Source organism: Rhinoraja longicauda, chromosome 17, assembly GCF_053455715.1.
Source record: "Rhinoraja longicauda isolate Sanriku21f chromosome 17, sRhiLon1.1, whole genome shotgun sequence".
In the NCBI taxonomy this organism is placed as follows: Eukaryota; Metazoa; Chordata; class Chondrichthyes; order Rajiformes; family Arhynchobatidae; genus Rhinoraja; species Rhinoraja longicauda.
The window spans coordinates 7,786,521-7,800,430 of record NC_135969.1 but is presented as its reverse complement, the minus strand read 5'-3'; the positions used below and the strand labels follow the sequence as shown (position 1 = coordinate 7,800,430).

The window sequence follows — 13,910 nt, the reverse complement described above, 5'->3', positions numbered from 1 at the left end:
AATAGATCCAGTCTTTTGTCATCTTAGGTCTGTTGATGGCTTATATTAGCCTCCCATTAATTTGTTTGTCTTCAGTTGCTTGCACTAACATACCTTGGTGCTCAGATTCAGGATTTAACCGTAGTAAAGCAAAAATATAAGGACCAATCTTTCATAAGCCATCAAAAGCATAAATTGTAAACTGAATGTGCAGTACATGGTGAGAGCAGAAACGTGTAAATATGGGTGAATTGTCCAGGCATTAAGCTGTGGATTGCCATCTCTTACACGGCACATTTGGACAATTATCCATAGTTTTGACAGCCCCATCCCTTGGGTTAAAATCCAGACTATTTAATTGTGTTTTCAGACATCGTAAAAGATGTGTAATAAAGTGAGATTCAACGTGTATTGCAGATGTGAGAGTAATAGTCCCAATGCATTTGAGATGCTGACAATAAAAACCCAGCTAAATGTTTTGAATGATGACAGTACACTACAATGATTTATTGTGTAGATTATTGGATTTTCCAACTGCACAGTGTCTCCTGCCGTTCTGGTAAAAGTATTGTGACTGTCATTGATTTCTCTGTGGTATCTGCAAGCAAATGCTTTTTTGTGCAGTATTGTTACGTGTGTGCATAAAATTAGCCTGCCACATTTCAGATCATTGCGTCAATTTTAAGTGTTTAAAAGAAAGGACCTACTTCACAATCATTTCTTCTAAACATGTTGGCAAAACACATAAAATAATTTAATATTTTGATTGTTGCTTTATTGAATAATTTCTATGGGGATGACATTTTGATGCAAGATCCCACTTCACTACTATGCCCAGTAGCTTGCTTTATGGTTTAGGTTTATCAGTATACAGCATTCATCAGCTGTATTAAAACAATTCCATCTCAAGCTTGGAAAAATGTTCTTTTCATAGTATTAGTTGTCAAGGTAAATATATGGTGAAGCAAGCTTGATTGTAAGATAGGGTGGTGAATATTCTGTTGAGAATACGGGTCTGGAAGTCATATTGCAGCTTTGTAAAACTGTGGATAGGCTGCTTTTAGAGTATTGTATGGAAACAATGAACTGCAGATGCTGGTTTAAACCAAAGATAGATACAAAGTACTGGAGTATCTCAGCAGGTCAAGCAACATCTCTGGAGAAAAATGATAGGTGACATTTTGTATCGGGACTGAATACTGAGTTACTCCAGCTCTAAGTGTCTATCTTTGTATGTTGTTCTGGCCACCCCTTTCCGGGAAGGATGTGGTAGTTTTGGAAAGGGTGCAACTGAGGTTTCCAAAGATGATGCCTGAATTAGAGGGTGTTAGCAATTGGGAGAGGTTGGACAACCTTGGGTTGTTTTCTCTGGAGCATTGGAGGCTGAGGGCAGACCTGATAGAAGTTTGTAGATAGGACAAGCATAGCAAGGATATGCAGTCAGAACCATTTGCCCAGGATGCAAATGTCAAATACTAGAGGGCTTTAAGGTGAGAGGGGGAAAGTGTAAAGGAGAGGCGCAAGACAAGTTTCTTTGTCACACAGAGTGGTAGGTGCCTGGAATGCACTATGAGGGGAATGCACTATGGTTGAAGCAGATGATAGTGGCATTTAAGAAGCATTTATATTGTCACGTAAATATGCAGGGAATGGAGGAGAATGGATCGCCTGCTGCCAGATGAGACCAGTCTAATTTAGCAATGCAAGGAACTACAGGTGCTGATTTATACAAAAAAGGCACAAAGTGCTGGAGTAACTCAGTGGACCAGGCTATTTTTGTGGAGAACATGAACAGGTGACGAAGGGTCCCGAACCGAATCATCACATATCCATTATCTCCACCCACCTGAAGCGGGTAACAGCATTGTGTGGGAATGTGATGTCCAGAGATGCTGCCTAACCTGCTAAATTACTCTAGCACTTTGTGTCTTTTGTTTAGTCTAATTCCTGTGCTCCTCTGTTCATTATTCAATGTTAATAAGCATGATTGAGCATGGAGGTAATTATATTCATTTTTTGCATTTGTTATAATTGTATTCTGTATTCCTTAATTCCCATTGCTTCAATTTTTTTAATTCCGTTTCATAAGTGTAGTGAATTCCAGTTTCCAGAAACCGCATTCACTGACATTTCATCCACAATGCTGGAGAAAGGAAAGAAGGAAAATTGGTTCAACAAAGATTATATATTTAAAGTAAAATTCACCAGTTGCTGGAATTCTAAAATAACCAGTAATTGCTGGTAATATTCTGTTGGTCAGGGTGCATCTGTGGAGTGAAAAAAAGAGTTAGGGACAGAGTCGGGTGACAGAATAGCGCAGCAAAAGATTTACTGCCTTACAGTGCCAGAGATCTGGGCTCGATCCTGACTGTGAGTGCTGTCTGTTCAGCGTTTGCACGTTCCCCTTGTGACAACTTGGGTTTTCTCCCGCACTCCAAAGTTGTACAGGTTAGTAGATTAATTGGCTTCGGTAAAAGTGTCAATTGTCCCTAGTGTGTAGGATAGTGCCAGTGTATGAGGTGATCGCTGGTCGGCGTGGACTCTATGGGCCAAAGGGCCTGTTTCCACGCTGTATCTCAAAAGTCTACAGTTCAGGCAATGACCTTTCATCAAAAGTGGGAACTTTAAATACAACAAAGGTGCAACTTTAAATTCAACAAAGTTGCAGAGAAAGTCAGGAGGACCAGAGAGAACAAAAGTGTTTCTTGATCAGGTGGGGGCAAGAACAACTCAAAGGTCATTGTACCAGCTGGAAGAAAGCGATAAAGGCCAGTGTGTAACAAGAGGTTTGGCTGACGGAGGTGAAAATAGAAGATGAATGAAATCTCAAGGTACTATTAAAATAAAAGAAAAAACAGGATATTAGGAATGTGAGATTAAAGGCTGGATCAATCTTATACCGTGATTACATTTACCCACTGATCCCGCGAGGCTTGAAGATGGGATCTCCCAGTTAGTTAGCTGTTGGCGCAATGGTTACTTCATATTAATCTGCACCCATATGTGTAGTGTTAATAAATAACACAATTTGCAGGAATGCAGCACTGGCCTGGATTCCCATCAGAAAACCTACAGTTCCACACGGAACTAATCATGTTTTCTTGTGACTCGAGGTTCAGGGCTCCTGCATGAATGTGGAAGGCAGGTGCGTGTTTTCTTTGCTTTCGCTCTAATAGTGAACCCTTGTGCAGGAACACGGTTGCCATCCACTTCAGTGAAGAGGAAATGTGAAGGAATCAGCTAAGCATAAGATAATTAACCAAAAAGGCACAAAGTGCTGGAGTAACTCAGCAAGTCAGGCAACATGGAGATCATGGATGAGCACTGTTTCAGATCGGGGCCCTTCTTCCGACTATCTCTAGGGATGCCACCTGACCCGCCGAGTTACTCCAGCACTTTGTGTCTTTTTTGTAAACCAGCATCCGCAGTTCCTTGTTTATACATAAGATAATTATGATATTTTTATTGATTGAGTTTAGTTGAATGTTTTAATTAATTTTGATTTTTTTCTTTACATTTTCTTTTTTTTACATACTTCGGTTGTTTCATTATCCTTTTCAGAAACATTCCTACTTTTTGTCAGTTTTGACAGATTGTAACATCAAGGGGTATGGATTAGCTGGTTGCCAGAGTTTGCTTTTCATCATGTCCATGGGTGGGTCTAGTTTTGGCAAACATATGCTAAGTGTTGTGTCTGGAAATCTTCCCATAAGGGTCAGGATGACTTCTGTAGGGGTTATCTTGCTGAGAAGTCCAACAAGGTAAGTGAGGGTAGACACAAAAAGCTGGAGTAACTCAGCAGGTCAGACAGCATCTCTGAAGAAAAGGAATAGGTGACGTTTCAGGTCGAAACCCTTCTTCAGACTGAAGAAGGGGAAAATGTCACCTATTCCTTTTCTCCAGTGATGCTGTCTGACCCATTGAGTTACTCCAGCTTTTTGTGTCTATCTTGAGTTTAAACCAGCATCTGCAGTCCCTTCCTGCACAAGGTAAGTGTGGGGTCATGAGTAAATTCATAAAAACAACCTCTGATGCCAGGACATTCTGGACCAATATCCTGGTCTTTTTCATTCCTTAAAAATTCAATTGATGCATTGCAGGCAAAACAGTGACAAGGAATGCCACAACTTTCTCCAACATATAATGGTAGTTCTTTCTGTCACTGTTCATGAATTTGGAGAGTATATAATGACAAAAAAAATCATAATGTAGTTATTTTAAAAGCAAACTTGATTAAATTACAGGAATGATATTCACAAAACTAATTAGACGCTTTAAAAGTTACCGTCGGAGAAGTAGTAAGATACTAAGCATTTTTCAGTCACTCAGGATATTTTTTAATCTTCCTAATGGACATCACATTCCCACACAATGCTGTTACCCGCTTCAGGTAGGTGGAGATAATGTGATATGCTTCTACTTTATGTAAGAGGGAGATGGTGAGCAGGGTACTCTGGAGCACCAATATCGCTATGCGATGGACCTGCCTCCACATCATCTTCATTAAGCTGCAGTCAAAATGTCAAATGATATCAAATAGTGAGTGGTGAGCTTCAGGGTGTAGGAGAGTAATTTGTGGGATATAAATAGTTATCTGTAAGTTTTGTTTTGTTCGTTGTGTCTTTGAGTCATAACACATAAACTAAATTGTGCCATCCAACCTAAACTTTTTTTTAATCCAATAATTTGTGTCCATTATTGAGTGCTCCCTCCAACGCTTGTTGGTGGATCTCTTGGCACTTTGGCTATATCAAGTGCAGAGGAGGACAAAATTAACACGTTATCATCCAGTATATTGTTTTAGTGCTACTAGCATGACAATGTAACGCAGATAACAAATACAATCGGCATAATCATAAAGTGTGCATTCCGCTTTCAGAGTTAACACATCACCACTTTCTCTCAATTTAACCTGCAGTTTATTTCCAAAATGTATTAGGATATCTGTATAATAGACTGCAATCATAAACTTCCTTCTTGAAATTTATCGTGTTAATCCAAAATTTCATTTCAGGGAGTTGGTCTTTTGTTGAAGCCTTGAGTTCTACACAGCAATTCTTGCGGCTGTTAGACAATAGACAATAGACAATAGGTGCAGGAGGAGGCCATTTGGCCCTTCGAGCCAGCACCACCATTCAATGTGATCATGGCTGATCATTCTCAATCAGTACCCCGTTCCTGCCTTCTCCCCATACCCCCTGACTCCGCTATCCTTAAGAGCTCTATCTAGCTCTCTCATTAATGCATTCAGAGAATTGGCCTCCACTGCCTTCTGAGGCAGAGAATTCCACAGATTTACAACTCTCTGACTGAAAAAGTTTTTCCTCTGTTAAAACAGTTGATAAACTGTTATTGAGTTACTAAAAAATAAAAAAGATTCTTTCTTCAATTGGTGTAAGAAGGAACTGCAGATGCTGGTTTACACCGAAGGTAGACACAAAATGCTGGAGTAACTCAGCAGGTCAGGTAGCATCTCTGAAAAGGAGGAATAGGTGACGTTTCGGGTCATGACCCTTCATCAGACCATCATTTGAGGTCTGAAGAAGGGTCTCCACCCATAACATCACCTCTTCCTTTCCTCCAGAGATGCTGCCTGATGCGTTGATTTACTCCAGCATTTTGTGTCTATCTTTCTTCCATTAGTTTCATCTGGCACTTTGCATGCTGTTGTCCTGATTGGCTTCATCTCCTTATGCTCCTGGAACTTAATATACCGAGTTAATTGAAGCAACAAAAAAAACATCCAGTTGTAATGTGCATTTAACATAGCATAGCATCAGAAGGCACTTCACAAAAGTGTGATCAAACCAAAACTGATGCTGAGTCCTAGAATTAGATGCAAAATCAAATAACCTAAAGCTTGGTCAAGAAAGTAGGCTTTAAGAAGCTCCTTAAATGTGGAATGAAAAGCAGGGAGGCTCGGAAAGGGAACTTCAAAGTTCAGAACGTTAGTACTGTAAGGAAGGGCTGCCAATGGTGGAGCAATTAAATGTGTGAATGAGCTGAAGGCCAGGATTTGAGGAATATTGGTATCGCAAAGGTTTGTGGGGCTGAAGATAATATGGAAGGGGATAGGAATGGATGAAAGAGTATAAAGAGAATTGAAAACAGGGATGTAAATGCTCAACTGAATATCATTGTGGGTCAGAAAACAAAGGACTGAATTGGACTTTTCGCAAGTTAGGACCTAGTCAACAGAGTTTTAGATAATTTCAAGTTTACAAAGGACTGAACATGAACATGTACCCAGGCACACACTTTATAAAACATGACCTGAGAGAGGAAAGGCGTAGCTAGAATTGCAAAGGCAGATCGGTTTAGTTAAGTAGCTTATACCACGAAGGGAAAAATAATAACATTATGCAATCTTTGTGGTTCCATGGACGCAAGTTGTAAGTCTTGAGTTAATCCCCAACCTGTGTCATTCTAATATTAATTCAAGTATTAGTTCATGTTTCATAATAGTCATTTGGGCACTTATTATTTATGATTTTATCACTGTTACAAATCTTGTGAACTACTACAAAATTATTTACATAATTCTACCTTCAAATTACTTCAGCTGATATCAACTTTCAGTTCCCCAACTCTCAGTTCCCCATAGTTAATATGGACTGAATGTAGTTCGCCATGTCAACTGATTAGAATGATTCCTCATTCTAATTTAACTTCAGATAGTTCCTCTGTCCCTCTCTTTCCCCTTCCCAGTTCTCCCACTAATCGTCCTGTATCCTACGACATCCCATCTTTGTCCCACCCCCTCCCGACATCAGTCTGAAGAAGGGTCTCGACCTGAAACGTCACCCATTTCTTCTCTCCCGAGATGCTGCCTGACCTGCTGAGTTACTCCAGCATTTTGTGTCTCCCTTTGATTTAAACCAGCATCTGCAGTTTTTTTTCCTACACATTCCTCATTCAACTGTACCTGACTGCAGACCTGCCTGCAGGTACAGCATGATAACTGTTGACCCCTCCCACTCTCTCCATTGTCCAATGCCGTGGGTGTGTGATCAGCTATCTGTCTAGCTACTGTGATTCTGCTCTTCTAGTACCTTGACAAAAATTGTACCATCTGTAGCTCATGGCTTCATGTTATTTCATTACACTGACCGTTAGTTCCTGCAAAAAGTTTTGTTTTTGGTAAGTGGAGAAGAAATAGTTGATCACGTTACACTGTTTTTGGACTCTGCAGTGAATGATGATCGATGTTTCATCAAGGGGTATTTTACGGGTGAGTATGACATGTCTTTCATAGTTTATGCATGCATTCTCTTCACCAGGGATCGCTGAAGATCATTGAGTTCTTGGAGGACAGTGGCTATTGAAGTTTAATACAGTATTTGTTCACACGTCTGGTTGCTCCAGTATTTGTGACTCAGTATCATGTTGGTTTTCCTAGCTGTGTCCTTTAGCATGGTGGAGAAGGTGGATAGAAGTTAAAAAGAGTTTCATTCTCAATTATTTTATTCAATAAGTCAACCTTTTTTTTTTGAGCTGGGACCAGGATGTTACAAATTATGGATGAATTTCTGAGGAAATGTTCTTTTTAAAATGCATATTGTTCTGATTGTTGTGTGCGCATCTGGGTTTGCTTTTCCGCCACCTTAATATTTGCTAATTACAACACAGGTCGAGCAAAAGAAGATGGACGCCGATTGCCAGGTATCGTACGCACTAACTCGCTGGTGGAGTGCACTAATCAGCTTGACTAATTTTGGAATCCATTACAACAGGGCTGCAGCAAGGGGCCTTGGCTTCCTTTCTCCCTGTTTAACTGGCTCAACCATGGCTATCGCACTTATGTTTCAACACTGTTTTCCAACTTAGTTTAGTCCTTGCTGCTTTACATTGTCACAGGAAAGCTTGCTGATTGTCTTCTGATGATTATTACACAACGACTAGTGCAGAAAACGCCTCTCAAGTCTGGGCTTGTTGTGCTCTCACATCCTTTTGTGTCTTTTGTGATGAATCTGTTCACTAATATAGCTTCAGATATTTCCACATGCTTCATGTAATTTATTTAATCCATTCAAGCAATAAATTTGTCCTTTCTTGTAGGATTGTTTGCCTAAAAAATTATGTGCTGTTCATGTATAATGTGAGTTCTTTTTGTTTTGCTATTACAAAATTATAAGATGCATTTTTGAACAAAAGTCATTAATCCATTTCATTTTTTTTTCTTTCGTTCTGTTTGTTTTTCCTTTTGATCCATTACCACCAAGTAGCAGCTCCCCAGCCTCCTCCCCCTGCTATTCCCTCCCTCCCCCTGTCTACTTCAGGTACAGATGGTGCAGCAGGTGGAAACACCACTGATAGTACAAATGCCAGCTTAGTCAATGGTATGTTGAGAGCACCTGGCTTTTTATTATTTATTTTAATGCTTTCTCATGCTCCATTTATTCTAAGGCTTATCCTCAAACAACACAGATGTTTTTTGTACGATTGTGTTTGATATGCACATTGGTCAGTAATGATTGCCACAGTTGCCTACATTAAGTACTCCTGAATATTTCAGAATTGAATGCCAAAAACTTGAAGTAAATCGGTCAGGTAAAGATAATAGTCACATTCTAAGATTTGAATCTATCAATAGCTTTCTTAGGATTTTCACAAACATGTTGCAAAGATTTGCCTTCAAAGGCCTGAAACAGGGCCCAGTGTAAGAATGCAAACGTGACTTTTTAATTCGGGATACTTTAAGCAGATCATATTTTGCACATGCAGTTGTTTTTACACATCGTTCATCGTTGCACTGATTGGAGGGGTCGACATTCAATGGCTCTCTTTCAGGGTACAAGCGAAGCCTTGGCATTGCCTGATGAACATAGTTACCTTTCGTTATGCCGCAGATAGAGGCAGCGCTACGGCAAGCTATGTTTGTAAGGCACTTTTGATGTAACTGGAATGCCCAGAGTAGTGCAAGGAACAGTACCGAACAAAATATTGATGTCCAGGCGATGAGAGACTCATTTAAAACAGATGACGAGAAGCATGAACAAAAAGGAGGTTCTGGGAAGAACCTTAAAGGAAGCAAAGGGGACAATGTCAGAGGGATTCAGGAAGAAAATTCCAGAGTTTCTGAACTCAGCATCTGAAAGAATAGCTGTACCGATGAAGGAATTAATTTGGGGATGGTGTAGGGGGCCAGAATTAGGAGAGTCTAGTTACGCCTGGGGCTACAGGGCTTGAAGGAGACAACAGAGAGGAGAAGGAAGGCAATGAATGTATTGACAATAAGGGTAGGCTTTTCAAAATCAAACTGTTCCTTAACAAGGAGCCAATTTGGTTAGTAAGCGCAGAATTATCGGAACTTTGTTTGAGAAGAATATAGGCGTTAGGGTTCTGGATGACTTCCAGTTAATAGAAGGTAGATCTGAGGAGGTCAGCTGTGTGTGTACTGGAAAAGTTGTCTGGAGGAGTGGATGAGGGTTTCAGCAGCTGAGGCAAGCAGAGCCAGGAGATGTTACTTCCCAGCCAGGTGGAAGTCAGATTCCATGGCACTTTGCAAGCAACTGATGATTGAAAGGGACGTTAAGAGGTGGAGAGATGAGGTAAAACTGAGTGCCTTTGTCAAAATTAGAGAAGCTGATGGGGTTTTCCAAGGTCACATTGTTGAAGGACAGAGTGTAGATACGATCCTCATTGAAGGAACGGGGAATGGAATGGCTAAAACCCAAAGGAAACAATGCATGTGTGGGAAGAGAAGTCATTGTTATTGATTCTCCAGCTGTGACTGGATTAATAGGTATGGCAGCAGGTGAGTGCAGGCCTCTCCGGTAAATTGAATGATCTGTAAATTGAATGTGATGTCATTGATAGTTCCTTAGACGTTAGTTCTTTTGGATGTTTTTGATGATCAAATAAAAATAAAAATATAGATTGGTTTAGGTTCAATTAGACTTTAAAGATTGTTTACAGAATGTTGACTAATTAATTACTTGGACTACTTAGATTCTGAGTCTCATGCTTGTCGAGATTTAACTTCAATACAATTACTCCCATTGGAATCTCAATTGAGTCATTTGAAGTTTTTAAAAAAAAACTCCATTGATTTTGATTAAGGGCCTCTGAAGGAAATACCGTATAACGTCCCACAAAACAAATACCAGGGTTAGTAAACTAATTAAAGTAATTGATCACTGATGAAAATAATTGATAAAATAATTGATAACAATAAATTGATAATTGATAACTAAAAGCTCTATTAGCATAGGTCTGTTTTGAATATGTACCATGACAGTGCCGATCTCTAATATTGAGGGATTTTCCGATCATTAAATTAATTTTATACAAAAAGGCACATTTTAAATTTTAGTTGACCTGTACACACTGGCATATTTTGACTTGTAGTGTATAATCCATCTTTACAAAGCATCTGTAAACTTTGACTAAGCTTTTGCATTATTGGTTTATATTTTTGTTGGTCAGCATACAAGTCTGGTATCGTGCATATATTTTACATTATATTTTTTGTGACATGTTTTTTAAATCTGGAAATGATGCAACTTCTCATTATTTTTTTCTTTTGGAGAGATAATGTTGAGGTCAGGATTGAAACTTATCGTACAGTTAAATGTTTCACTTAGATCCAAGGGCTTTATGATTTAGCACAATATCCCGATAAATATAAAGCAGATTTGCTTGATCAACTTCGCTTTTAAGATCATTACATTTGAGATTTATTTGGAGAAACCAAATCAATGTAATCTCCAGTTATGAGAAACGAACAAACAGTTCATACCGACAGGGATCTATTAATACTGCATATCCTACTGTATTTGAAAGGTAATCTAAAACATGAGTGCATTTTTCAAAAATGCAAGATACTAATGATTTTTAGATTTAGATTTAGAGATACAGTACAGAAACAGGCCCTTCGGCCCACCGGGTCCGTGCCGCCCAGCGATCCCCGCACACTAACACTCTCCCACACCCACTAGGGACATTTTTTTTTTTTTACACACATTTGCCCAGCCAATTAACCTCCAAACCTGCACGTCTTTGGAGTGTGGGAGGAAACCGAAGATTTCGGAGAAAACCCACGCAGGTCACGGGGAGAACGTACAAACCTCCGTACTGACAGCACCCGCAGTCAGGATCGAACCTGAGTTTCCGGCGCTGCATTCACTGTAAGGCAGCAACTCTACCGCTGCGCCACCGTGCCGCCCTGTCGGATGATTATTCGGCTCAATTACATTTCTGCAGTGTGGTTATGTGTTGCCACCAGTACATAACCAAGTTGCTTGTAATTCTTCTTCTGGTATGATAAACTAAAATATAATTGACCATTATCACTTGCTCATTTCCAGAACGAGCCCTTAATGTTTTAGAACCAGGATCGATAATTCCATGAAATAAATATCATGTATGCGAGAAATTAAGTCATTCCCAATATCAGATCTGTAAACCGATGATAAACCAAATTTTCAACAGTGTATGCTTGTCCTCAAACTGTTAATTCACCAATTTTCTATTTTTTTGTCTTCGCTTTGTGGTGCAAAAAGAGTGGCTTATAAATCTCAGTTACTTTCTTCTTGAAGTGACGAAACGCAGAGTAAATACGACAAACTGTCACAAGTAAAACCCCACACTCCCTAGATGTGCATCCTATAACCATTAATGCCAATTTTTCAAGACATTGTTGGCAATAATCTGCCATTTCGATTCTTTATGTGAGAGTTATCAGCAGTATTTGAAACAGGTTCCATTATTTGGGTTTGACGTGAATCAGTGTAAACTGGTTCAGCTTTATAGACAATAGACAATAGGTGCAGGAGGAGGCCATTCGGCCCTTCGAGCCAGCACCGCTATTCAATGTGATCATGGCTGATCATTCTCAATCAGTACCCCGTTCCTGCCTTCTCCCCATACCCCTGACTCCGCTATCCTTAAGAGCTCTATCCTGCTCTCTCTTGAATGCATTCAGAGAATTGGCCTCCACTGCCTTCTGAGGCAGAGAATTCCGCAGATTCACAACTCTCTGACTGAAAAAGTTTTTCCTCATCTCCGTTCTAAATGGCCTACCCCTTATTCTTAAACTGTGGCCCCTTGTTCTGGACTCCCCCACATTGGGAACATGTTTCCTGCCTCTAACATGTCCAACCCCTTAATAATCTTATACATTTCGATAAGATCTCCTCTCATCCTTCTAAATTCCAGCTCCAGTCTTTCAACATATGATAGTCCCGCCATTCCGGGAATTAACCTAGTAAACCTACGCTGCACGCCCTCAATAGCAAGAATATCCTTCCTCAAATTTGGAGACCAAAACTGCACACAGTACTCCAGGTGCGGTCTCACTAGGGCCCTGTACAACTGCAGAAGGACCTCTTTGCTCCTATACTCAACACTTTATGGATGTTACAGAAGCAAATACCAACTGGGAACGTCAAACGAGGACATAGTGCAATTGGTTTAAAGTCCAACTAAAGAACACACGTTCTTGGAGACATATCTTTCATCTGAGTAAAGAATTGAACTGTTAAACTACTGCATTCTCTTCATTTATCTAATTTGAAGTGAATCCACAAGACCAAAATGGCAAGGTTAAGAAGAGATGGTTGACTTTTTTTGTGGGGATCTCCATAACAAATGCACTGTACTTAATTACTCCTGAGTAATGTGTATGGATACCTTTGTTATTGTGATCCTTTTGATTTTTATCTTGTACAATTGCTGCATAAACCGTTACTGATTTTGTGATCATTGAATTCGATTAAGGTTTGTCTGTTGTGTCTTCCATTTTCTGTTAATTTTGGTTGCAATGTATACTATATGTTGTCCCTGTTGTCACTCTTCACTGTTTGTTTCTGTTTTGTTTGTTGTACTTTTTCATCATAGGCAAATTGCAGGATGGGAATATGGAAAACAGCCAGAATAAAGGTAACAATTCTTCTCAACAGTCAGACAATCTTATTGTGTATTTTACACTGACATTGCTGCAACACAGTTAAGATGATCCCCTTTTTTAAAAAAAAATAACCGCAGAACAGTTATTTACTAACACCTTGCAATTCTTTTCATACAGGGTACTTATCTTTCATTTATGTTGCAAATACACATGGTATTACAGCCTTCATCTTGATTTTGTTAGGAATCTTACAATGCTTTGATTCTCTAAGATGCATTTCATCTCCACTGTCTATCATTTTAACCTGCTTTGGCCAATATCTCAAATGTTGCACTTTGGAATTTTCTCTAAATATAGCTTTGCAAAAGCACGCAAATACTTTTGCTTGTATTATTTTTTTCAGTTAAGTATTAGTAGAGCATTAAGGTATATTCTTAAATTCAGAATATAAGAGTTCTATTTAATCGTTTTGCTAGCAGGCAGCAGGACCCAATGGCTTACCAATGTAATAGATATTCAGTCACATACGAAAGATTAACAAACAATCACCAGGATTTTCAGATAACATTTTATTCTCAAGGATATGCGGGAGAAAATAGATCTATTAATATTAGTGAGAATGGATTTGCTGGAAAAATTATTAAAATGCATTTCCGTTATTAACAAATGATGGATTCCTAATCTTACAAAGTTGTCAGGATGAAGTGCAAAATGGAAGTTAGCATCCCACTGAAAACGATGAAATGATAGCTAAATTTGGCAGCCCACTCCACTTTGCTGTATCATCAAACCGATGATCCAGGCAGTAAACCGAGAACTAGGTGCAGATCTTTTCCCTGTTTTTATCGAAGACTATAAGAAGGAGCAACTTAAAGAATGGAGGAAGAATAAGCCAAATATGTTTACAGTGAAATTAGAACATGTGAACATACATTTGTAATAAGAATGGTTTATGGATCGTTGCTGTTGAAAGCAGTTAAATCTTACAAACCTGCTTAAAAAACTATGCCAATTGGTGTCATCTGTTTTGCACAGTGAAAGTGGGTGTATTTTTAGTTAACAGCTGACCTCACTATATATG

The 13,910-nt window shown here is 39.2% G+C and overlaps 1 protein-coding gene across 13 annotated transcripts in view; it reads left to right on the top strand.

Moving 5' to 3' along the window:
- Window positions 1-13,910, top strand: part of atp2b2 (ATPase plasma membrane Ca2+ transporting 2) — a 1,022,617-nt gene that overhangs the window by 508,554 nt on the left and 500,153 nt on the right. For 10 of the 13 annotated variants that reach the window (XM_078414003.1, XM_078414006.1, XM_078414002.1 and 7 more), the window contains one exon: window positions 12,820-12,861. The exons of the other annotated variants lie outside the window; for them this stretch is intronic. In XM_078414003.1, the coding sequence (XP_078270129.1) occupies window positions 12,820-12,861 (42 nt within the window). The remainder of the gene's footprint in view (window positions 1-12,819; window positions 12,862-13,910) is intronic. 13 annotated transcript variants of the gene reach the window in all.